The sequence below is a fragment of the Pyrus communis genome, chromosome 5 (genome assembly GCF_041283825.1).
Source record: "Pyrus communis isolate YQ-2024b chromosome 5, ASM4128382v1, whole genome shotgun sequence".
Taxonomy (NCBI): domain Eukaryota; kingdom Viridiplantae; phylum Streptophyta; class Magnoliopsida; order Rosales; family Rosaceae; genus Pyrus; species Pyrus communis.
This window is the reverse complement of record NC_142569.1, coordinates 34,812,969-34,837,747: the sequence shown is the minus strand read 5'-3', so window position 1 is coordinate 34,837,747 and position 24,779 is coordinate 34,812,969. Positions and strand designations below refer to the sequence as shown.

General features: G+C 38.6%; 2 protein-coding genes across 5 annotated transcripts; one reads left to right on the top strand and one right to left on the bottom strand.

Annotated features, from left to right (window-relative positions):
* The first annotated feature begins 1,829 nt into the window (after positions 1–1,829).
* Positions 1,830–10,896, top strand: SEU (SEUSS transcriptional co-regulator). 4 transcript variants are annotated; one of them, XM_068463330.2, is made up of 10 exons: positions 1,830–2,300; positions 2,596–4,193; positions 4,273–4,392; positions 4,645–4,693; positions 4,853–5,067; positions 5,154–5,222; positions 6,327–6,424; positions 6,991–7,084; positions 7,673–7,742; positions 9,742–10,896. In XM_068463330.2, exons 2-10 carry the CDS (start codon positions 3,096–3,098, stop codon positions 10,689–10,691), a joined length of 2,763 nt encoding a protein of 920 aa, XP_068319431.2. In that variant the 5' UTR covers positions 1,830–2,300; positions 2,596–3,095; the 3' UTR covers positions 10,692–10,896. The 4 variants fall into 4 exon arrangements, with proteins under 4 accessions (XP_068319431.2, XP_068319432.2, XP_068319433.2 ...); XM_068463331.2 differs by having other exon boundaries at positions 1,832–2,300; positions 2,690–4,193; XM_068463332.2 differs by having other exon boundaries at positions 1,832–2,300; positions 2,665–4,193.
* A 1,824-nt stretch (positions 10,897–12,720) lies between these two features.
* Positions 12,721–14,487, bottom strand: LOC137725803 (uncharacterized). Its single transcript, XM_068464597.2, has 2 exons — positions 13,936–14,487; positions 12,721–13,168 (listed from the first exon to the last, which is right to left on the bottom strand). Exons 1-2 carry the CDS (start codon positions 14,162–14,164, stop codon positions 12,849–12,851), a joined length of 549 nt encoding a protein of 182 aa, XP_068320698.2. The 5' UTR covers positions 14,165–14,487; the 3' UTR covers positions 12,721–12,848.
* Positions 14,488–24,779: the final 10,292 nt, after the last annotated feature.

Here is a 24,779-nt window from a genome sequence, read left to right as displayed (position 1 = left end):
AAAAATATCGAAACTGATAGAGGATATCAAATGACGGTTTCTGCTAGGCTGCTTGTCCTTGTATACGCTTTTTTGCTTTATGTATTTCTTCTACCCAAAGAATTCGTACATAGATGCATCTAAACAGTATTCATACATGATGCGGCACCTAATTGAAAAGGGAGGCTTTGATTTGTCAAAAAAAAAAAAAAAAAACTCTCCTTACGTCTGGTTTCTACATTTTACATGAGACCTTTTTGAATATTATTTACCATATAAATATATATTTTATTACTACAATTGTTATAAACGAAAGTTATTCCAACAAAACAAATGTTTAAAAAAGGGTAATGATAGAAAAACTAAATTTGTAAATTAAATAATGTGTCATTAATAAATATGAACATGTTTATCACTAAATTTGTAAATTAAATAATGTGTCATTAATAAATATGAACATGTTTATCAATGCTTAGATAATAATCTAATTCTAACTTTCATGTCATATAGTTTACCAAATTTTATCTAAAAATTTAATTTCCCTAATATTAATCTTAAAAAAAAAATTATACGAGGACATTTGTTGTACGGGATAGGCTTGTCTTGTTTTGAGTTGGCCTTATTTGTGCTTCATCTTACATGGCCTAAAATAAGCTGTGCTAGTGAAGGTGGCAATCCTAATTAATCTAATTTTTCAAGGACAATTTTATATTTACACTAAATGATAGGAGATTCAAATTCAGTTGCATAATAAGCCAATAGTAATAATTAGTATTAAATTCACCATCTACAGAATTAATCTAAGACGTCCTACTTACAAGCAGTCGCAAATTTAGAATTTGAATCTTGGAGGTCCCAATGTTAAAGGCCCAAGTTTTTTAGATAAAAACATAGTACGAAATGCGTAAACAAATTTCAGTTTATTCATGAATGCATTTCATCGAATACTTGGTGGCTTATTGTCGTCAATCGAACCATGTTGAGCATATGTCAATAAACATTGACATTTGCCGAAGTAATATGATGAGTGATATTGAGAACATTTGTCGAGTGTTGTCGTCGCAACCTGCTGAGTGCTATCGAGATATGCTAACATGCATTACATCGGACACTTGGTAGGTACAAAAAGTACCCCTACCAAACATTCGGAGGGCCCCCAAGAACCTTTACATGCTTGTTTCATGAGTTATGTAAGAAGAGGAAGGTTCCGGAGGTGAATATTGGGACGAGGAGGAGGAGCATAGGTCACCATATTATTATTATTTAAAAGAAAAATAATGTTAGGGAGACCAAATTTCTAAATCAAATAATGTGGGTTATTACTTAAGCGTTGATTAACGTGTTTATTTTCTATTGATGACACATTTAGTTTGCAAATTTGGTCTAAAATTTTGATCTTCCTACTAGCATCCTTAAAAAAATTGTTATTAATAGTTTCGAAAATTTTAACACTTTTTATAAATTTATTTTTTGTTATCATCCACGTGACAATATCGTATTGGACTTGTGAGTCCCGTACATTTGCCATATCAGCACATTAATAAAATATTATTGAAATCTTAACAGAAGGATCAAATTGATGTGCAACACCGAATCTCAATGACGAAATGGATCAGTTTTGAATTTGAACGGCCAATACAAGGAGCTAGGTTAATTTGTGATAAAACCCTAATTTTATCAAAACATTTGGAGTTTGGCAACTTCGTAAATAAGGCAGCAAAGAGTGTCATTTAATAATTAAACAGATGTAGTGGATCATGTATCATGATAATGATGATGACATAGTGAGATGGTATGACATGATACATGCATGTATGTCTGTATATATATACACATAGGCATGGCATAACATAAGAAAGTTGGAGAGGAGAGGAGGGTGGTAGAATAGCATTTGACTTGGTTTCAGAGGAGAGAGAGAGAAAAGGAAAGAGAAAAGAAGAGAGAAGAAGAAAGAGAAAAAGGTAAAGAATGCAGAAAATTCAATCGAATCGAATACAATTTTGACGTCCGCAAGGACACAGAGACTCTCTCTCTCCCCCTTCTGTTTCTCTCTCTACGAACTCTTTCTCTCTCTACAGCTCTCTAATCTCCCTGTAAAGCTAAAACCACCGAAAGACAGGACTAGTGCTCAGAGCCAACACGCAGACCCGACTGGGAGAAAACGGAACCCTAAAAGGGGGAACAGAATCCCCACTCAATTCAAATAAAATTGAAGCCGAACTCAGTGAATAATCAAAATTCCGGGTTTTATGCATTAGAATCTTGGTGGTTTTTGGGAAGTCTCTCTCTTTCCTTGTGTCTTACCGTTCGAAGTTCTACTGGTGAGTACAATCTACTATTTCTTGTGTGTGTTTATTTTCTGATTTTTATTCACTAGTTGAAGTGGTTGATTTGTGTCCGATCGATGCTGTTTTAGCCTACCGTTTTGGCATTTTCATTACTATTGCTGGTTTAGTTTTGCAAACTTTGGAAATCTTGAGATTGGTTTTGGGGTTTTGGGTGTGGAATTTTGGGTTTAACTTGTGGGGATAATCTTAAATGGGTTGTGTTCAAATTTTGTTCATTTTGTGGGGTTTTTGTTCAATTCGTGAATTTTGGTGATTTGGTTCATTTCAGGTTTTTTATTGGTGCTGGTTTTGGTTGATAGAGTGGCAAATTTTGAGATTTCTACTCTGGTTTTGGCAGAGAGTTTGATTTGTTTGTTATTTAGCTTTCTTTGTACAAGGGCTGAGGTTATGGTGGATCTGAAAGTTCGTGTAATAAACAAAGATTCATGTGGAAGCCGGTCGGAGGCTGCTTTCTTGGTGAAGATAGTGAGATTGTAGAATGTTCAGAATTAGAGCCTGTTCATTGGTAATTGGTTTATTTGTTATTTGGCCTGTGTTTGGTAAAACCGAGCACGACATGCCCAAGACACAATGCTTACTCTTTTCTGTTGGTGCACAATAAAGACTCCGCAGCCTATGGCCTTGGATGTAGGGGTACAATGCTTTCAGAGTTGAGCTCCATACCCGAGTTTTTGCATCTTGTTATGTGATCTAGGCTTGTGGAATTCACGTTGTTTTAGATAGATTTAGTACTTTCACCGAGTGTTTCTAGTTTGTGATTTTGGAAATATGGTACCTTCGGGGCCGCCCACTCCAATTGGTGGTGCCCAGTCTGTTTCGCCTTCACTTTTGCGTTCAAATTCTGGAATGTTGGGAGGTCAAGGTTCCCAGTCGGCTTTTCCATCGCTTGCCTCACCACGAACTCAATACGGTAATATGCTTGGCAATGTAGCCAATGTGTCTTCTCTCCTTAATCAGTCGTATGGAAATGGAATTTCGAATCCGGGGCTTTCTGGTCCTGGTAGCAACCAACGTGGAGGTATGGATACTGGTGCTGAATCTGATCCACTTTCTGGTGTTGGCAATGGAATGGGTTTCAATGTACCTTCTTCGTCATACGGTGCATCAAACATGGCTAATCCCAGTACGTCTGGTCATGGTCATGGTCATGGTCATGGTCAAGGTCAAGGTCAAGGTCAAGGTCAAGGGCAAGGGCAAGCGCAACAATTTTCAAACCCTTCTGGTAACCAACTGTTGATGGAACAACAGCAGCAGCAACTTGAAACACAGCATTTCCAGCATGGTCAGCAGCCAATGCAACAGTTCTCTGCCCCTCACAATACGCAACAGCAGCAGCATCAATTTCAGGCTATTCGAGGAGGCTTAGCTCGTGTTGGGCCGGTAAAGTTAGAGCCCCAATTGACAAATGATCAACATGGACAGCAGCAGTTGCAGTCTTTGAGGAGTCTTGGTTCAGTGAAAATGGAACCCCAACAACTTCAAACTATGAGAAGCTTGCCACCAGTAAAATTGGAACCGCAGCAATCTGATCAGTCATTGTTTTTGCATCAACAGCAGCAACAACAGCAACAACAGCAACAACAGCTCCTCCACATGTCAAGGCAGTCTTCTCAGAATGCTGCTGCCCAGATGAACATCATGCATCAGCATAGGTTATTGCAGTTACAACAGCAACATAACCAGCAACAGCAACAACACCAGCAGCAGCAATTCTTGAAAGCAATGCCTCAACAACGCCCCCAGTTACAGCAGCAGTTTCCGCAGCAGAATCTGCCTATGAGATCTCCTGCAAAACCAGTATATGAGCCTGGAATGTGTGCTCGGCGTTTGACACATTATATGTATCAGCAACAGCACAGGCCTGAAGTAAGATAACCCCATGCCTAATTTGTTGGTCTTGTTGGATGATTGTTATAGTTAGTGATAATGCCTGCCTTTTATATAGGACAACAACATTGAATTCTGGAGAAAATTTGTTGCTGAATATTTTGTACCCCATGCGAAGAAGAAGTGGTGTGTTTCTATGTATGGAACTGGCCGACAAACAACTGGCGTTTTCCCTCAGGTCTGTATCTAGGATATAGTAATCTGGTGAACCCCATCTATGTTTGGTATCTGTACTAGTAAAATGATGTTAATTGCAAAATACATGCAACATGGACATTAGTATCCACATCTCATTTTGAGATCACTTTATTTGAGGACAGTGTCTTCAATGTCATAGTAGCTGTTACATTATTCAAAATACACTTTTGGTTGGTGTTACATGAATCTTGAGCTATTTGACATTCATGACAATATTTGCCATATTTTGCAGGATGTATGGCACTGTGAAATATGCAATCGCAAGCCTGGGCGTGGCTTTGGTAATATGCAATCTCTTTTAAATACCATCTTTTGTGCCTATCAATGTCATATCTTGGTTGGATAGACGCCAGTGTTGTTTTAATGCTCTATGTAGGTGCTTTTTTCATGTTCTTCTCTCTTTACAACTGGCATCTGAGTTATTCTGATCAAATTTTCAGAAGCGACTGTTGAGGTTCTTCCCCGGCTTTTTAAAATCAAGTATGAAAGTGGTACATTGGAGGAGCTTCTTTATGTTGATATGCCGCGCGAGTATCATAATTCATCTGGCCAGATTGTGTTGGACTATGCTAAAGCAATACAAGAAAGTGTTTTTGAGCAACTTCGTGTTGTTCGGGATGGCCAACTTCGGATAGTTTTCTCTCCAGATCTGAAGGTTGGACAAAATACTGTTTTCGTAACACCTTTTACCTTCTAGCACCACCAGGTATTTATCAACTGTCTCTCCTGTTCCTTTGGCAGATATGCTCTTGGGAATTTTGTGCAAGGCGCCATGAAGAGCTTATCCCTCGAAGATTACTGATACCTCAGGTTACTATCAAATTTATACTTTCGATGGGTTCTTTTCTCCGTTATTGTTATGAATATAACTTATTTTTCCTTTCTATGAAATATTTCAAAACAAAGAATATAATTTACTGATTTATTTAGAACCCTTGTCAAGTCATTGACAACTGGACACTTAAATGATTGAACACGATTAGGTGATGGGTTATCCTGTGCTTGACATTAAATTGTAGGAACAAGGTTGAGTAATCACATTGATTTTTTATGGATTGATTACCCTTATGATTTCATAACTAGGGAGTTTATGTTCTCTTCATGTGGAAAATCGAAAAAATTCCAAATTTATATATTCAACCTCTTTTTGTGTAAGAATATGTACATTGTTTGGATGAAATAGGACTTAGTTGTATATGAAAATATTGAGAACTAATATTGAATCCTAAACTTATTACTGTTCCACCATTTGCTCAAGGAGCAACTGCATTTGTAAGTAAAGAGCATTTCATAGGATGCACCGTCAGCCAAATGTTCCACAGTGGATTGGTTTAATGTCTTTTCTTGGATTTGTATGATTTGGAATTGGCTAATGTTTATATCTTGAAGTATCATATGGGTAACTTTCATTTGTATGCATTTCTTATTAATCTCATTCTTTTGTTGCATATTTATTGGATTTTCAAGCCTCCATGGCACCTCTTAAGTGTCGACCCATTGTCAATTTGTTATTTTGGGTCATGTAACTGAAAAGATAGGTGCTTATGCCAAATTGTTTACAGATAGTGCTTTTGCCGAATGCTTTACTGATAGTACTTATGCTGACTTTTGGAGCTGAAAATTTTCTAGACCATACCAAAATACATTGGCTCAAATTCAACTCTCAGTCTAATTTGATTAAAAAGTTGAGTATATAAGTATATATTTATTATTTAGTAATGTTATATAAATGACTTAGAAACTTCTGAGATTCAGGTCGGAGTGGTCTGGATTATGTCTTTTGGACATTAATCTCGATTTTACCAAACTAGCAAAGTTCTTGACATTCCCTATCTGTTGCATGTGAGGCTAATTTGAGTATATTTACCAATCATATGGTACTTTGCATATCTAATGTTTTCTTGCCTTATGCAGGTTAGTCAGCTTGGTGCTGCAGCTCAAAAATACCAGGCTGCTACTCAAAATACATCATCCAATATATCTCTTCCAGAGATACAAAGTAACTGTAATATGTAGGGTCTTAATCTCTCCATCTCATTTTTGTAAATATTTGAGTGGTGTTTTTGCCTGACAAGGTTTGGGCTTTCAAATGGTTTTTCTTTTATAGAAGTTTGGCTATAATTAATGTTCATGCCTTGTTTGTGATGAGTGAATGTTGGATTGTCCTTATGCCTTCTTTTGCTCTGTACCTCTCTATTCGTACGAATAGTCTCACATTTCTAGTAGAGACATCAGCAGTCAATGCTTTTCTTGAAGATGAATGCTGCACATTGCCCCATCTATTTATTTTGTTAATGTCACAAAATTGTATGTTCTTTATTACTTATATCAGGACGTCTCCGGAAAAAATAAACTTGTATCAGGAGAGACACTACAGAGGAATTGTGCAATTATTGTGTTTTCATCATATAGATCTTACTGATACAGTGCCTATGTGCAGAAATCACCTGCCTACATTTCAACCTTTGTTCTATGCAGTGGTGGATTTGTCTTTTTCAGTTCAAATGTCTAAGTAAATATATGGTTGGTTTAGAATTTATGATATTTGTTTAATTCCTCCTGTGTAATTTTGGTTTAGGTTTGTTTCATCAGCACGACAGTTGGCAAAAACCTTGGAAGTGCCTTTAGTAAATGATTTAGGTTATACAAAGCGATACGTAAGGTGTCTTCAGGTAATTTCTTATTTTTATCTCTACAAAGTTTATGTATCATCATTGGCTTTGAGATACACCTTTTATTTTGCATATAGTGCTGCAGCATTTGTTTGTGCTTTACAGCCAATGTTTAGCACCAACCTGCTGCCCAGGGATCATATTCCTGATATAAATTGTATGGTCATAGTTAAACCTGTTAAAATAATTATTTGCTCCTATGTTAGATGTATTGTCCACCTAAAATGAAGTTTCAGTTGTTTGCATGGACGCACGAGGAAAAGGGGGAAAAAGAAAAGGGGAGGGGGGGGGGGTGTGGTTTGGAATGATTTTTCTCATTTTCTCTATCTTTTCTATACATATGCCATGTATTTGTAATTGGACTGCTTGTGCCAGAAATTCCTTTGTTTCAAAAAAAATTTATTACCAACATCTTGCCTCTTCTTCATGAAGTGTAATATCATATATTTCAAACAAATTATATTCCTAAGTTGGGTTCCTGTTTCAGTGAACCATGTAATTGAGGTTTCTTGTAGCCGGATTGACCATTTTGATGTTTTATTTTTATTTTTTATTTTTAAATGTTTCTTTTTTGGTGGTTTAATGCAGATATCAGAAGTAGTTAATAGTATGAAAGACTTGATTGATTACAGCCGAGAGACAGGGACTGGACCTATGGGTAAGTTGATTTTGCTATGTTAACTAAATTACTATGATATATACAAATTTCTGTTCTCCTTTCTTCTTTATAGTCTTTACTTTATAGAGATATAACGCTACATAAATAATTAGAAAAATTTACTTGTCACTAACAAGACTTCATGAGTTAAGACTTTTACAACTAAGATGTATAAATTTCTTAAGAATAACAAATGAGCCTACACTGGAGTAGATTGAGTACTTAGCTTTGCAGTAAAGCTTAAGCTTTAATACTTTCATTTGGTCTCTAGGATTGGGTTGGACCGGATAACACATTATATTCAAGGTATATTGAAGGTTGTGGTCAAGTGCTTTTGCATGGGTGGTACCTACAAGGATAGGGTTCGAAGCTTGGTGGCGATGAATGTGTAACAACGATAAGGGGATTAAACATGAGAGAAACTCATCCCTTCTGATCCTACCATTTTGGGTGGGACGGGAATGGCCAAGTTTCGTGAAAAAGTAATCCGTCTTCTAACTTCAAGTTGGACACAAGTTTTTCATTTCTTCCATCAACGTACCCTGAATATAGTGGGTTATCCAACCCAATCCTAGACACCAAATGAGACCTCAGTTTATTTCTATTCCTTGGGATATCAAAGGAAGTGTAAACATAACTAAATGGAAGAACAGTACGAGAACTAATGACCTGATGCCTAGAAGTAAAAGACAGATTGGGAGAAGTCTGCTTATGTTTGGACTTGGGTTGGGTTTCAAGTCTTGGTTTTAAGAAACAAGGATTTAGTCTACGTAAACTGATTTTAATGTGATAAGATTGTCAAATCTTGATGAGAGAAATTTGTGGAAAGCGAGAAGGATGCTTGCTGGAAATTAAAGTATTGACTCAATTAAAGAGGTGACGTAGTCCTAGACTACTCGTAACTTGGACTTCAAACCATAGAGGTATTTATCTTTCCTTCAATTTACAATGCAGGCTGACACAAGTCAAATTCTTGAGTTTCTGAACGTAAAAAGTTATAAGCAACCTAGCTGTGTGATCTTTTTTTTCTTGTTTGCTCCGGTAATAGGCATTCACAAAATTTGTAATCCGCTTAGGGCATGAGGCTTAAAATGAAATACAATTTCTAAGAATAACAGAAGGTTCAGAACGGATAAGGAGAAAGAAAAGCAGCCAAGAAATATATAAAGTTTTTTGCTGAAATTATGCTAGAAAAAGACTCTATGAGATAGGGGAAGGGTGTTGAGGAAAGAGTGTCCTGGTGAACAACAATGATTAGAGAGCACAAAGAAGACTGAAAGTTTATCTTTGTGCGAGTGAATGAGGCTGCTGCTGGATCACCAAGCTTCTACAATATACATTTTTTGTGTGCACAGGAGTGATTTTTCCTGTACTCTTCTTCACAGTTTTGTTTGAAGAAATTCCCAAATGCTTCATACCCCATATCAATGTTTGGAATTGTAACATAGGAAATGAAGAAAAAGCTAAAGAATATTGAATCTAAATATTTGTGCCCTTGCAACTGTAAAATCTAGATGAAATTATCCCAAACGTGTTCCAGTAAATGTAGAAAATCCGAATTGGTTCAATCAGGATCCAGGTGGTCCCTTGCCATTTAATAATTTAAACCAAGATGTAAACTTGGGTCTTTAATTGGGCTCTAGATTCTAGATTGTAGTTGTGATAGTGATTGGGGTGATTCATTTTTTCTTAGTACCATAGGCCATAGGGCCCCCGCAATCTGGTTTTTGATTTTTACAATTACCTTATAAATTTGTTTACAGACATACATTTATATACTCTAAATTATTGCACTTGTGTTCTGATCCCTAAAACTGTTTCTTTGCACGATATCATGTCAGTTTAAAGAATTATATTGTGGGCCACATGGTAGTTACAATTCATTATAGTGTTACAAGTTATTACGCTAGGCTCAATACTTACAATTCATTCTACGTTAGCAGCTCCGTCATAGTATAGGATTGGGTTGCAGTAGTTCATTACTATTGTTTTCTTTCAGAGAGCTTGGCCAAGTTTCCTCGAAGGACGAGTGCTTCATCTGGGTTTCACTGTCAAGCACAACAGTCCGAGGAGCAAATGCAGCAGCAGCAGCAGCAACAACAAACGGTCGCCCAGAATTCAAATGGAGATCCAAGCTCTGTTCAGGCCGCCGCTACGCAAATTGCTGCCAATAATGGTATTGCAAGTGTAAATAATGCTCTGAACACAGCATCCACATCAACTTCTGCAAGCACCATTGTTGGGCTCCTCCATCAGAATTCTATGAACCCCAGACAACAAAGTTCTATGAATAACGCAAACAGTCCATATGGAGGAAGTTCTGTTCAGATTCCATCCCCTGGTTCTTCTAGTACAATCCCACAAACACAACCAAACCCTTCTCCATTCCAGTCACCAATACCCTCATCAAATAATCCCTCTCAAACATCTCAAGGTGTCATGACAGCTGCCAATCACATGGGTGCAGCAAATTCACCAGCAAATATATCCATGCAACAGCCAACCCTTTCGGGCGAGGCTGATCCAAGTGATTCCCAGAGCTCTGTCCATAAAATTATACAGGAAATGATGATGTCCAACCAGCTTAGCGGCCCAGGTAGTATGGTTGGTGCTGGTTCTTTGGGCAACGATGTGAAAAACATGAATGGGATTTTGTCAACAAGCAACAACACAGGATTGAATGGCATGACTAACAATAACTCAGGAATTGGCGGTGCTGGATTTGGGAGTATGGGTGGCGGACTAGGTCAGCAGCCTTGCATGGCGAATGGAATAAGAGCAGCAATGGGAAATAATTCTGTTATGAATGGAAGGGTCGGAATGGCATCAATGGCTCGAGAACAAAGTATGCATCATCAACAACAGGATCTGGGGAACCAGTTACTTAGTGGCCTTGGAGCGGTGAACGGCTTTAATAATCTTCAATTTGATTGGAAACATTCACCTTGAAAGGCTCCATTGATCATGTTGATGACTCATTTCACCGGTTCTTGATTTAGCTGCTTGTGCTTGCGCAGCGTGAGAAATGGTGGGAGTTGCCTCTGGCCTCGTCTAAGATGGCAGTGCATCGATTGAATGAAATAGTTGAGAGGGGCTTTCGCTCCCACTGTGTACTAATCTGTTATTTATATATAAAAGAAGGAAATTTGGTGGCTGGTTGTGGCTGATGAGGCTCATGTTCTTGTGGTGCTGAATGTACATTTTTTTTTTCCGTTTCGAAATATCATCATAGTAAGCATACGGCACGTCGTTTTTTCGTAGTAAAAACGTTTTTTTTTCCCTCGAGTAGAGGAGCACAAAGGGTGCAAATGATTTCAACTTGGCTGTTGATCTTTTCTTCCAATCCTAGAATTGTATTTCTGACCTATTCGTCGGGCATGTTTTTTTGTTCTTTCCAAATTTCAGATGGGAGCTGGGGTTTCGGTTATACATGTCAAAAGTCATTAGTTACTATGAAAGTCGAAAATAATTTGTTACCGTGATAGTGTATTTTTAGGCTTTCTTGGATTTGGTTACATGTAAGTTCGTTCGTTGACCTGCTTTAAGTGACAGGGCAATGAATATCACGAGTATTGGTGGCAGTGAATATCTGGACATCCTTGATCTTTGTACGGAGCTCAAGGACTTAGAGATTTGAGTTGCTGAAGAGTAGAGATTTGGACCCTTGGTTTGTGCGAGATGGGTCAGTGTAATAGCCTAATGAGGACTGTAGGGTTTAAAATGAGTGTTCTAGATCTCCGGATCTGTCGGCTTCGGACATAAAAGAAGGAAATTTGGTGGCTGGTTGTGGCTGATGAGGCTCATGTTCTTGTGGTACTGAATGTACTTCATTTTTTTTTTCCGTTTCGAAATATCATCATAGTAAGCATACGGCACGTTGTTTTTTCGTAGTAAAAACGTTTTTTTTCCCCTCGAGTAGAGGAGCTCAAAGGGTGCAAATGATTTCAACTTGGCTGTTGATCTTTTCTTCCAATCCTAGAATTGTATTTCTGACCTATTCGTCGGGCATGTTTTTTTGTTATTTCCAAATTTCAGATGGGAGCTGGGGTTTCGGTTATACATGTCAAAAGTCATTAGTTACCATGAAAGTCGAAAATAATTTGTTACCGTGATAGTGTATTTTTAGGCTTTCTTGGATTTGGTTACATGTAAGTTCGTTCGTTGACCTGCTTTAAGTGACAGGGCAATGAATATCACGAGTATTGGTGGCAGTGAATATCTGGACATCCTTGATCTTTGTACGGAGCTCGAGGACTTGGAGATTTGAGTTGCTGAAGAGTAGAGATTTGGACATTTGGTTTGTGCGAGATGGGTCAGTGTAAAATGAGTGTTCTAGATCTCCGGGTCTGTCGGCTTCGGACATAAAGATCCGGGGAGGATCTCAATTCAGGAAGAGGCAAGAATGAATGAAAATAAAATTGTGAAAGTGAAAACAAAGCAGAATGAAAGTAATAGTTTCGTTTTTGGTGTTTAGTTTTCAGTTTGTGTATATTTTCTACGTTAGTTGTGCATCATTCTTCAACTATTCTGTATAGACCAATTTCACCCGCATATTCTCTCTTTATCTCTAAGACAGAACTAAAACAAAATGGTAAACAAACGAGCTCCAAATCTAAAAAGTGCTTAGCAATAAGAGTTTACGGAGTTTTTACTTCAACTTTGATTAACCATGTATCTACTAGCTATCTCTTAATCTAGTAATGCATTCTTTTGCTAATGTATAAAGTTCTAAATTCCTCTCACTCGGAAGTGGTTAGTACAACTAAGACTACTAACCGCCTTTAATCTTGGAAGTTGTTATTGGGACGCTCAAAAATCATTTTGCAAATAATTTCCTTAGTGTTATTTTCTCTCCTAAGCTTCTTCATCGGAGAGCGGGTTAACTATTTTAGATTGTCAATAACAACACCCGTAATATTTTGTTAAACGTTAGAATTTTCACATAAGAGAATATTCTAGGAGATTGTTTCAATGAAAATTTGTGGGAAAAACTTGCATACAATAAAAATGGAAATTATATGAATAATTCGAAGGGAGAAGTTAAGATTAAGAAGAACAGCTTCATGAGCACAAGAATGGAAGTCTATTATTATATACATGATTTGATTAAAGATCTACATATTTTTCAATGGTTGCAGACAATGTGGACTTTGGCACTGCACCAATAACGCTCTCTTTCTTCTCCCCATTCTTGAAGAAGAGCACAGTTGGTATGCTCCTTATACCGTACTGAGTGGCAGTGTTGGGGCTCTCATCTGTGTTGAGCTTGAAACAAGATATCTTCCCGGCGTACTCCTTTGCCAGTTCATCGATCACCGGCGCAATCATCCGGCACGGTCCACACCACGGTGCCCAAAACTCCACCAGAACTGGGTTCTCACTTGCAATCACAAGATTACTCCAACTTGAATCATTCACCACTTGAACTGCATGCAAAGCTTGCACATTTCAGTCTACTCACCAATTCCATTTATATATGCATGCTCTTCGTACTATATATATACATATATATCTGCATTTTCTTTTCTCCCAGTAGTAATTTGGGGATTGGTTTTGACTTGTATACAAATAGTTGAACTTAAGTGAAGAACATCTAGATGTGTAGCGAATGAAAAATTCTTGTGCGATGAGTGTATGCATCTTTATTAAAATAATTGGTCAATGACCAGCATGAGTCTACACATGAACTATATACACTAAAGAATTTCGTGTAGTTGAACATTGCAAATCAACTACAAGAAAGAATGTACAACAAATTTCTTTTTGTAATGATTGATGATTGAGGGCGAGCCTTGACGTAATGGAAATGTTGCTCTTTTGTGACCGAAAGGTCACAGGTTCGAGTCGTGGAGGCAGTTTCTTTGCAAAGTAAGAGTAAGACTGCGTACGATAGACGTTCCCCACCCCTCTAATCCTCACAAAATGGAGAGCCTTGTTGGCTTGGGGTAGCTCTAAGTGATTAATGATTGTTGTTGCTTTCAATACCCCTCTAATTGTCCATTATCCTAAATGTGTTGCTATTTGTTATTCTAATCGCCACACACACACACACACACACACACACACACACACACACACATATATATATATATATATATAAATATAAAATACTAAATTTGTTCCATATATATCTATATGCAGCTACGCAGAAATTACAAGACTAATAAAGTTATATTTATAAAGTTAGAGTTACCTTCATTGAGAGCTTCACGAGCTTTGCAAATGAAGCGGGATTTCTGTGATTTGTTGGAATGAGGAAACGATGAAGACGATGAAGAGAATTTCGAAGAAGATTTCTTCAAACCGTTACAAATTGGCACAATAAACTTGCCCATGGAAGAAAATGGATGGTAGCATTGTGCAGCAGCACCAACTCTTGTAGTGCACACTGTGCTCAGCTGCAAGCAGTTCTCCAAAGCCATTACTTTCTCTCTTTCTTTCTTTATCTGGTGTGGGAGCTATCTAGCTAGCTCTAATTTCACAAGTGAAACAATGGAACTTGCTGAAATGTGGCTTTTGTTTTTCTGTAAATTTCCACGAATTTGTTTCTTTGAGAATTTCTTATTTGCTAAAGGTTTGTATATATAATTTTGAATATTTTTGAAAGTGTGGATATTATACAAAGATTGTAAGGTGCTAAGTGTGCTGAGATGTATGTGGATAATATTTTCATGTACTGAACTGTCCAAATGCCCCCACTTGATGCCCTCTACAAAAATTCTCTAAAACTCGAAAATTTCAATACAAGAAAACTGCGAGAAATTTTATTGGCATTAGTAATATGTCAAGAGGTGTATTATTTCATATATTATAATAAAAGTAGATGATAAAATTGTAATTTGAGTAAAATAGAAACGCCAAATCAAGTGATCATTTTACAAATATTCAAAAAATCGCCTTTGAAAAAGATCCAAATAAAGGACCAAAAGTAAAATTGTTAGAATTCATCTGATCTTACGGGTGGGTGGACCATAGATATCTCATCAATTAGGCGGCTCCTTTTCTTCATCTTCCGCCCTAAAATATATGGTCATTATCCGTCAGACAGCTTTGGCAGGATTGGCCCATTTAATTTTAACCAAATAAACAAAAACTAACTGCCGTTTCATGATGAACAATGCTTCGACTTCATCCAAAAATATCTCCTGTAAATTGGGCTAATTGCATTTTGCACCATAAGATTTCGGGGTTATTTATAAAATGAATTTTTGTCCATTACACCACGTGATTTCTGGTTGCACCAATTTAACGTCACCAATAATTTTACCATTTAAGTAGATGTTAAGTGTTGATGTAGCATAGACTAAACCCACATTTTAAATTAACAGTAACTATCAATTTCGTAAGAGAACTTTAACGAAAAGATCCCGGTATTATTCACTTTAACGAAAAACCACATTTTTACATTAAAAAGTCAATTTTAGTACTATTCACTTTACTCTTTATTTTGTCGTTATCGTTAAAACTCAAAGTTTTTAAATCCTTTTCATTAGTTTTCGTATTTCGTAAAAGGTTTAACAAAGTTAAAGAGTAAAAGTACTAAACATTGGAACTGATGGTAAACAAGTGTTTAAGTTGTGGGCCAAGTCTATGCAATATTAGCATTTAATGTCTAATTAGATTGTAAAATTGACAAAAAAGTTAAATTTATGCACTTCAAAAATATGTGACAGATGTAACTGTCCATACACTAATTTTTTTTCTTTTTCCATGTAGGGGATTGTTCCATGTCTCTTGGCCCAAATTTCATTTCAAGATCTTGGATGGTCGAGAGAATAGTTAGATTTTTTAATTTTACTTAGAACCATGTAGGTGCCATTCCAAGTGAAAACCCAAAAATCAAAACGAAATATCCACTCAGATTTTTGATAATCCTACGTGAACTATCACTCCTACAATGTTTATTTTTTTAATGATATTTGTACCATATTTATTGGTCACCTCTTTAATATAAGTGAAACATAATATATATATATATATATATATATATATATATATATATATATATAAAAGATTCTTACGTACTAAAAAAGCAGTCAATATAGTCAAAATAGCATTCCGAAGCCTACTTATTATCTTGTATTCGATTATCTTTCTCAAAAGAAGTGTGTGCGATATTCGTTTTAAGTTATTGTAGAGATTTTTATTTATCAACATTAATGCTAATAAGAAATTTTCATATATCTAATTTGAAACCCATGTTTCACAACATGTACAAATAAATTCTTTATTTCATTTAATTTGTTTTTGATGTTTAAACGCTCTTATATTTATGGGTGATAATACAAATATTTTTTCATAGATTTTTTTTTAAATAGTGTGAATATATTGTTGTATAAAAAAAAGAAGTAAATTAATCCCTTGATTTATTACACTATAACTGACACGCCCCGACCCTGATGTCCCACGGGACATCGAGATGATCACGTGCTGGTCGACACCCGAAGGTGATGCAAGCCCTTTTTGAATGTAAATGCTAAGAAACATGTGGAATCATACATAAAAATTTCATACGAATACTAATATACTTAAAATAATATTCGACTGTCAATAATAAATTCATAAAGATGCATGGCATGTTCATAACATATTCTAAATCAAATTACAATGAAAGCTAAGATAGAGAGTGCTATTACAATAGAAGCCAAAGTAGAGAGGATGTAGCACGATGTCACTGGTATGGGAATGCCTCATACGTCGAATCGTAGTCCTCATTCCTATGTCCTGATGGGGTCGCAAAACAAACATGAGTGGACCAAGTTGATATATATATATATATATATATATTGAAACAGTTATCAACATACTAACCCCCAAAGTTTTATGAAAACTAATAGCATAATATGTGATAGGTTTCTAAAAACCCTAGCATGCCATAAAACATCACAAAAAACCATCTCATAAAAGTGGAATCACTAGTGTATGTGTCCATTCTCAACTCCAGGCCCTATGCCCGCTTTCTGTCCCTGCGCTATGGCCAAAGGAATTTGCTTCATGACCTATGCCAGCTCCCTGTCTCCCTGCCTGTAGCTAGAGATTATTTCTCCCGACCCTATGCCAACACCGTAAACCTCGCCCGTAGGTGGAATAGGGACCACTAGGTAAGTACAAAACAATTGAACATAATCTTTCCAAACATAGGTACATATTTCTCAAAAGCAACTTCGTAGTATAAAGTCATCTATCATCTATACTATAAAGAAATGTGTGAAAACATGTTCTAAATATTATATCGTCATCCATAAGATATTCTCAAGAACATGGGTTCGATAGAAAATATGGTATTCCAAAATAACCTCAGTATATCATGATAATCAATTTCTCATAAAACGTAATCATTAAATCATGCTTTTCTTGTATGCATTTCTAGCAGTAAAATATGCATTTTTAGAAGGGGGCATTCACAAATACTTTGTCGTAGATGAGCCGTACGAAATAGCAATAACGAAATCACTGCTAGTAATTGCACCTAAGCATATAAAGGTTACCATTATTAAAACTATATTCAAACGGTTGAATTTGGGAAAACTGACGTGAAAAACGGGTCCATGACATCAAAATTGGCCTAGGATGAGTTATGGATGAAACCAGAAAAGTCAACCTGAAAGTCGAAGTCAATGGCCAATGGTTAACATTGACCGGGTCAACGGTCAATGGGTCCAGGTCGGTTAACGGGTTGGATCAAACTTGGTCAACCGGTCCGGGTTTGGATCAGAGTTAGGTCATATGGTTTGGGTTGGGCAGGTTAGGGCCCTATAGGTTTTGGGCTTTAGGGTTTAGTTAGGTTTGGGGTTGGGCTTAGGGAATTTAAGTGGGTTGGGTTTAGGTTTCAGGTGGGCTAGATGCCAAGGTCCGAAGGCCTAAGCCTAACCGGCCTTAAGGCCTAAGACCTAAAAGGGTTTTGGGTTTCGGGTTTCGAATTGGGCTAGGCGCTTAGGCCTAGCCCTATTGTTTATGGGTTTTAAACAAATAAATATAATTTAAATTAAAAAGGAAACGGGCTGGGCTTTTAAGGGTAACGGGCCTAGGGCCTGGATTTGGCAAGGCCCAAAAGGGTTTGGGTTTTTGGTATCTCGCCAGGGAAGAAGGCCAGAGCCTTCCAAGCTCCGGTCACCGCCAACACTCCTCCCTAGACTATGATTTAGGTACCGAAATCAAATGCAAGGTGAAGGGAAGTGTTTTCTTACCTTTGATTCACCGTGGAAGCGCCGTAAGTGGTCGAGATCTGGGCTCGAAAGCCTTGGGGTGCACCGGGGTTTTTGAGTAAGCTCCAGGTGTGCCGTGCTTCACGAAGACGAGGGAGAGTCAGCGATGGTGAAGGTGGTGGTGTTCCTCGGCATGCGTGTGTGTGTCGAATGGAGAGGGTGTGCGAAAAAAGAAGGTGAGAGGGTTAGAGAGTTGAGAAAGAGAATGAGGGAGTGAGATCTAGGACAAGAGAGATAAAGGTGAGTTAGGCGACTGCCGCATGGCAGCGCGAAGGAGAAAGAGAATCCAGATAAAGGGTCTGGATTAAAATAGGATAAGGGACCAAATTGCACATTTTTATAGACTTTTAAGGGCAAAATGAAATTACAATTTAATTATGGGGGTGGGGTTTCATAATCTACCCCCTTTATAAAAACTATATTCGAATGGTTGAATTTGGGAAAACGGACTTCAAAAACAGGTCCAGGACAAAACCAGAAAAGTCAACCCGAAAGTCAAAGTCAACGTTGACCAAGTCAATGATCAACGGTCAATGAGTCGGGTCGAACCTGGTCAACTGGGCCGGGTTTGGGTTGGGCTGGTTAGGGCCCTATGGGTTTTGGGCTTGAGGGTTTAGTTAGGTTTGAGGTTGGGCTTAGGGAATTTAGGTGGGCTGGGTTTAGGTTTTAGGTCGGCTGGATGCCAATGCCCGAAGGCCTAAGCCCAACCGGCCTTAAGGCCTGAGACTTAAAGGGGTTTTGATTTTCCAATTGGGCTGGGCCTGACTCAATTGTTTTTGGGTTTTAAACAAATAAATACAATTTAAATTAAAAATGAAACATGCTGGGCTATTAAGGGTAACGGGCTTAGGGCCTGGATTTGGCATAGCCCAAAAGGGCCTGGGTTTTTGGTATCTCGCTGAGGAAGAAGGTCGGAGCCTTCCGAGGTCCAGTCACCACCAACACTCATCCCTAGACTATGATTTAGGTACCAAAATGAAGTGTAAGGTGAGGGGAAGTGTTTTCTCACATTTGATTCATCGTGGGAGGGTTGTAAGTGGCCGAGATCTGGGCTCAAAGTCCTTGGGGTGCACCGGGGTTTTTGAGTGAGCTTCTAGTGTCCCGTACTTCATGAAGACGAGGGAGAATGAGAGGGGGAGTCGGTGATGGTGAAGGTGGTGGTGTTGTCGACATCGGGGTGGTGGTGTTCCTTGATGTGTGTGTGTGTGTGTGTCGAACGGGAGGGTGTGCGAGAAAGGGAGGTGAGAGGGTTAGAAAGCTGAGAGAGAGAATGAGAGAGTGAGATCAGGGGAGAGAGAGATGGAGATGTGCTAGGGGGCTGCCGTGTGGCAATGTAGGGGAGAAAGAGAATCCAGATAAAGGGTCTGGATTAAAATAGGATAAGAGACCAAATTGCACATTTTTATAAACTTTCAGGGGCAAAATGAAATTGCAATTTAATTATGGGGATGGGGTTTCACAATTTACCCCCTTATAAAAATTTTGTCCCGAAATTATAACTCAACCAAATAAAAACGGATACTGGCTCCTTATCAACTTTTCCATTTCCTATGTCGCTTTCTCGATGGCATGGTTCCTCTACAATACTTTCACCAACAGGATGACTTTGTTCCTTAGCATTCTATCTTGCCAATCAATGATAGTCACTGGTTCTTCGACATAGCTCGCATCCTGGTTTATTTCCAGTTGTTTCGGCTAAATGATATGAGAGGGATTTGACAAGTATTATCGAAGCATGGAAACGTGAAAAACGTTGTGAATCTGTGCCAGCTCTGGTGGTAGCTCTAATATATATGCAACTGCACCAATCCTCCCTGTAATCTAATAGGGCCCAACGTATCGAGGACTCAACTTTCCTCGTTTACCAAATCGAACCACACCCTTCCAGGGAGACAACTTCAGGAAAATAAAGTCATCCACCTTATACTCTCGATCCTTGGAATGGCGATCTGCAATACTCTTTTGTCGGTCTTATGCTGCCTTCAGATTTAGTATTTGTAGTGTCCACAATCTCTGGTCCCACTAATATCCGTTCACCAACTTATATCCACCATAATGGTGTCCAGCAAGCCTTCCCATAAAATGCCTCGAAAGATGCCATGTCGATACTAGAGCGGTAGCTGTTGTTGTATGTAAACTCAACTAACGGCAATAGGTATCCAAGCTACCTTTCCACTGAAGAACAGACACTCTCAACATATCCTCCAAAGTATGAATTGTCCCCTTGTACTGACCATCAGTCTGTGGATGATAAGCAGTCAGTTTGTGGATGATAGGCAGTACTAAACAACAATTGAGTACCCATGGCAACATTAAACTTTCTCCAAAACCTAGAGGTGAACCTGAGATCTTTGTTTGAAACAATGGAGACGGGTACACCATGAAGTCTTACAATATTAACAATGAACAACTTTGCCAGCTTCTCCAATGAGTAGGTCTGCGAACATGCAAGAAATGAGCGATCTTAGTGAGTCCATCCACAATCACCCAAATGCCGTCAAATCTCGACTGCGTCCTCGGCAACCTATACACAAAGTCTACAGTGATGTTTTCATACTTCCATGTTGGTATCGGAAGATTCTGCATTAGCCCTTCAGGTATTTGTCTCTCTGCCTTTACCTGTTGGCAAATTATGCATTTATTCACATAATTCGCCACATCTCTTTTCATTCCAACCCAATAATAGAACAGGCAGATGGTGTGATACAATTTGGTGCTTCCCAGGTGTATGGCATACACTGAAATGTGAGCCTCATCAAGGATTTCTTTTTTCACTGCTTCATCATCCATAAGCACATACAATCTGTTTCCTATCATTAAGGCTTCATCATTTCGGATGTTAAAATCTTTTCTTTTTCCCTCCTACACCTGTATATTTAGGTCAACACACTCTTGGTCACGTTCTTGAGCTTTTCCAACCATGTCCCCCAAAACAGGTCTAACTTGGAAGTGTGCTAACCAAGCTCCCTTTTTATTTGGTACCACAGTAACACTAGTTTCTCTAAGAGAAAATAGTAACGAGATATGGATAACTCGAAGGGAGGCAAGTTGTCCATGATACTTTTGGTTGAGTGCATCCACCACTACATTGGCATGTCTGGGATAATACTCGATAAAGCAGTCATAATCACTGATGAGTTCCATCTACCTTCTTTGCCGCAAGTTCAGTTCCTTCTGAGTGAATACATGCTTCAGGCTTTTGTGATCAGTGAATATGCGACACTTCTCGCCGTACAAATAATGTCTCCAGATTTTAAGAGCAAACACCATTACTCCGAGTTCCAGATCGTAAGTAGGGTAATTCCTTTCGTGATTCTTGAGTTCTCTAGAAGCATAAGCGATGAGCTTCCCATGCTGCATTAGCACACAACCCAAACCTGACAAAGATGCATTAGTGTAAATCTTAAACTTGCCACCGTCATTTGGAAGAGCAAGGACAAGAGCCTAAGTAAGACGCTGTTTAAACTCCTGGAAACTCTATTCACAATTCTCATCCCACTCGAACTTAACCCTCTTATGAGTTAACTTAGTAAGAGGCAGGGCAATTACTGAGAAGTCCTGCATAAAATGTTTGTAATAGCCAGCCAGACTCAGAAAACTTCTCACTTTAGTAACGTTTCTTGGTTGATCCCAATTAGATATTATTGAAACCTTCTGAGGGTCCACATTAATTCCCTCAGCCGAAACTACATGTCCGAGAAAATTGATCTGGTTCACCCAAAATTGACATTTACTGAACTTGGCATATAGCTGATTGTTTCTTAACCTTTCCAACACCACACTTAGATGTTCCTTGTGCTCGACAACACTTTTGCAATAAATTAGAATGTCATCAATAAACACAATCACAAACCAATCCATGTGCGGTCTGAAAACTCTGTTCATCAAATCCATAAATGTTGCAGGTGTATTTTTTAAACCAGAAGGCATGACACAGAACTCGTAATGTCCATACTTGGTGCAAAATGCAGTATTTGACACATCTTCTTCACGAATTAGTAATTGATGATAACCCGATCGAAGATCATTCTTAGAGAATACCTGAACACCTTTCAGCTGGTCAAATAGATCATCGATCCGAGGTAAAGGATAACAGTTCTTCACCGTCAACCGATTCAACTGTCTTTAATTGATGCAAAGTGTCATTGACCCATTATTCTTTTTAACAAACAAGACAAGAGCGCCCTAGGGAGACACGCTGGGTTAGATGTAACCCTTATGCACTAACTCCTGGAGTTGAATCTTCAGTTCTCTTAACTTTGCTAGTGTCATTCGATATGGTGCTAAAGAAATAGGGTTTGTACCTGGAAGTAAATCGATGGTGAATTCAATCTCCCTCGCAAGTGGTAACCCTGACAAATCATCGGGAAACACATTAGTGAATTTCTTCACCACTGGCACATTTTTAGGACTTAATGAAGGTTTATCCTTCGTCCCTACATAGGCTAAGAATCCCACACATCCCTTATGCAACAACCTAGTAGCTCAGATAGTAGAAATGATACTTTTAGGAAGGATTCGTCGTTCACCCTGGAATGTGATTGACGGTTGTCCAGGCTAATGAACGTCATAAATTTTTCCTAACATGAGACATAAGCGTGGTGCCTAGATAGCCAGTCCATTCCAAAAATGACATTGAATCCTGCAAGTTGGAAGGGAATTAAATTAGCAGCTATGAGTTCCCTTTCAACTATTACTGGGCAATCCTTATACTTCCACTGTGCACAGAAGAGATCTCCATGTGCTCTACTTGTACTAGCATATCATAACCAAGCGATGAAGGTCGCGAATTTATAACTTGTGCAAATGATGGAGATACGAAAATGTGGCACTCGAATTAATCAAAACTCTAGCTAGAATACCACAATGAGTAACGTACCAGTAATGACTCGGGGATCCTGTTCAGCCTCATGTTGTGTCAAGGCGTTGACACGCCTATGGATCTGTCGTCCTGTACCACTGTTTCGGCCCCTACGAGTCCTAGGGCCCTGGCTGTTACGACCCACTTTGTTTCCCTGTGCACGACTGCTCGAAGCTACTTCGGACTACTGTGGTTGTCGCTATGCAGAAAACTGGGTACTCCGGCTATCACTTCCGCCGTAACCCTGGCTACTACTGCCACCATAGTGTTGACTACTACTACTGCCGTAGTTCTAACTACCACTGCCGCTATAATTTTGACTACTACTTCCACTAACGCTATAACTATGTTTACCAACAAAATTCTGAATGGTCAAAAAGCCACGCCCACTGTAATTTAATCTAGAAGCAAAATCCTCAAGTGGTGGTGCTAAAGGGCAATCCCAAACATAGTGCCCAGTGCTACCACATATGTGGCATGTGGCTGTAACTACTACGTAATTTCCTCGGTGACGCAACCCACAATGCACACAAGGCGCGACCGTTGAACCAAAGTGACTGAACGATCGTTTAGCTGACTCACTACCTGAGCTGTCACTCGATGATCCCGAACCCTGGCCCTGACATTTGAAAGAAAGTAAGGGTCTAGGGCTAAATGGGTTAGAAGAGTTAGCTGATTCCCTCGTATTCCGAGATCAGAAATTACGACCCCGCTGATTCTAATTCTGAGGTTGGTTCTGTCTTTAGGGTTGATTCTGAAACTGAAGTTGATCCTAAATATGACTATCCTACCTTGTCTGTTCCATATTCAAGGCCATCTCGATCAAATCTTCGTAGGATATAAGCCTTATCACGGCTACAAGTTCGCGATAGTCCAGGTTTAGCGCAATCAGCGCCTGAATCTTCATCTCCAGCGGATTCCCATAAGTTCCCTCATGATGTCTCGACATGCGTCGGAAAGTATTGTCAAACTCTATGATACTCAAGTCACCTTGACGAAACTTCATAAACTCATACTCTTTCCTTAACTTATAGCTGGGGCTCAAAAAATGTGCACTGAATAGTCTCCTGAAAGTAGCCTATGTCATATAAGAACCAGGTGGACGAGAGTTATTTGCTGATCTCCACCAAGTCCTCACGTCCCACTACAGAAAGTAACCAGCTGTATTCGCCCATTCAGTCATTAGGCATTTCTTGGCCTCTAAAGTATCCTTCATTGGCTCTAGCTAATATTCAGCCTCCTCACATGCTCCAACCACCCTTAGTTCATTAACTTCATGGCTACAAGCTATTTCCATATAGGTGTGGCTAGGCCTGTTACCGCTCGAAAAGGCATTCCGCATAATGGCAGTTAATTGTTGGATTCCCCCTAGTACAGCAGAACGAGCTCGTTGAGGCACATGCTCATCAGGATTATCCATGATTCTGATAAGAAACAAACAAGATTTAGAAGAACGGAAGATTATAGGCACAAAAAGGATTATGATTACTGAATGGAAGAATGAAATCCTACATATGCTTTGACACCAATCTGACACACCCCGAACCCGGTGTCTCACATGACATTGGGATGGTCACGTGCTGGCCGACACCCGAAGGTGACACAAGCCATTTTTGAATGTAAATGCTAAGGAACATGTGGAATCATACATATAAATTTCATACGAATACTAATATACTTAAAATAATATTCAACTATCAACAATAAATTAATAAAGATGCATGGCATGTTCAGAGCATATTATAAATCAGATTACAATGGAAGGTAAGATAAATAGTGATATTACAATAAAGGCCAAAGCAGAGAGGATCTAGCACGATGTCACTAGTATGGGAATGCCTTGTACGTCGGATCGTAGTCTTCATTCCTATATCTTGATGAGGGCGTAAAACAAACATGAGTGGACCAAGTTGATATATATATATATATATATGTGTGTGTGTGTGTGTGTGTGTGTGTGTGTGTGCGTGC